Source organism: Numida meleagris, chromosome 32 (genome assembly GCF_002078875.1).
Source record: "Numida meleagris isolate 19003 breed g44 Domestic line chromosome 32, NumMel1.0, whole genome shotgun sequence".
NCBI lineage: Eukaryota > Metazoa > Chordata > Aves > Galliformes > Numididae > Numida > Numida meleagris.
Window position 1 is genome coordinate 877,107 of NC_034437.1, and position 1,301 is coordinate 878,407.

The 1,301-nt window shown below is 59.7% G+C and overlaps 1 protein-coding gene across 1 annotated transcript in view; it reads right to left on the reverse strand.

Annotated features, from left to right (window-relative positions):
* KRT18 (keratin 18) overlaps positions 1–1,301 on the reverse strand; it is a gene marked incomplete in the record, with an annotated part of 14,981 nt that overhangs the window by 8,895 nt on the left and 4,785 nt on the right. Inside the window, 2 exon segments of the mRNA XM_021379150.1 lie at positions 260–385; positions 1,030–1,194. Coding sequence (XP_021234825.1) covers positions 260–385; positions 1,030–1,194 — 291 coding nt within the window.

The following is a 1,301-nucleotide window of genomic DNA, read 5'->3' on the forward strand; positions in this document are numbered from 1 at the left end:
GGAGTTGTACTCTATGGGGACAGAGGGCTGTGGGGTCACTGTCTGCGGGATCAGGAGGCTGTGGAGTCACTCTATGGAGTCAGGGGGCTGTGGGGTCACTCTGTATGGGGTCAGAGGGCTGTGGGGTCACTCTATGGGGTCAAGATGCTGCGGGGTCACTCTATGGGGTCAGGGGGCTGAGGGGTCACTCCATTGGGGTTAGGATGTTGTGGGGTCACTCTATGGGCCAGGGGGCTGTGGGGTCACACCCCGGGGTCACCTGGCTACGCAGGGCGTCCAAGTCAATCTCCAGGCTCTGCACCGAGCGGCGCAGCTCCAGCAGTCGGCTCCGCGCCGTGTCCACCTCCTTTGTGCTCTGCGTCACCTCCAGTGTGGTCTCTGTGATCTGGGGGGTGGGGTGGGTGGCACAAATAGGGCCGGGGGGGGGTCAGCAAAATGGAGCCTGTAAGGAGGGTCCCTGTTGTTGGGTGAAGACCCCGTTGGAAGACGTTCCCACTGTGGGGTCCCTGTTGGTTGGGGGATGTCCCCCCTGTGGGCATGGTGTCCCCTATGGATGGGGTGTTCTTCAAGGGACGTGCCCTGTGTGCAACCAATGCACCCCGAGGACCACTGGGACACCCCAAAGACCACCAGAAGACCCCAAGGACTATAGGAACACCCCACGGTCTGTAGGAACACCCCAAGAACATTGGAACACCCTGAGGACTATGGGAACACCCCGAAGACCCATTGAAAGACCCCAAAGACCACTGTAACACCCCAAGGACTATAGGAATGCCCCAATGACTGTAAAAACATCCCAAAGACCACCAGAACATCCCAAGAACTATAGGAATACCCTGAGGACTAAAGGAACACCCCAAAGACCCCTTGAAAGACCCCAAAGACCACCAGAACACCCCGAGGACTGTAGGAACACCCCAAAGACCCTTTGAAAGACCCTGAAGACCACCAGAACAACCCAACGACATTTGGAACACCCCAAAGACCCCAAAGACCATGCGCCTGCCCCGAGGACTGTAGGACTACCTGCTGCCCCCACTGCTTCTCCAGCTCCTCCAGGTTCTTCTTGGCCAAAGCGTCATACTGCGCCCGGAGCTCTGCCAGCGCCTGGCCCAGGTCCTGCGCCTGCGGCGCGTCCACCTCCACCGTCAGCCCTGCGGCGGCCACCTGGCCCTGCAGCGCGTTCATCTCCTGCCAGGGGACAGCAGGTCCTGGTGTGTCCGCAATGTGTCTCTGATGTGTCCCCAGTGTGTTCCCAGTGTGTCCCTGGTGTGTCCCCAACATGACCCTGATGTGTT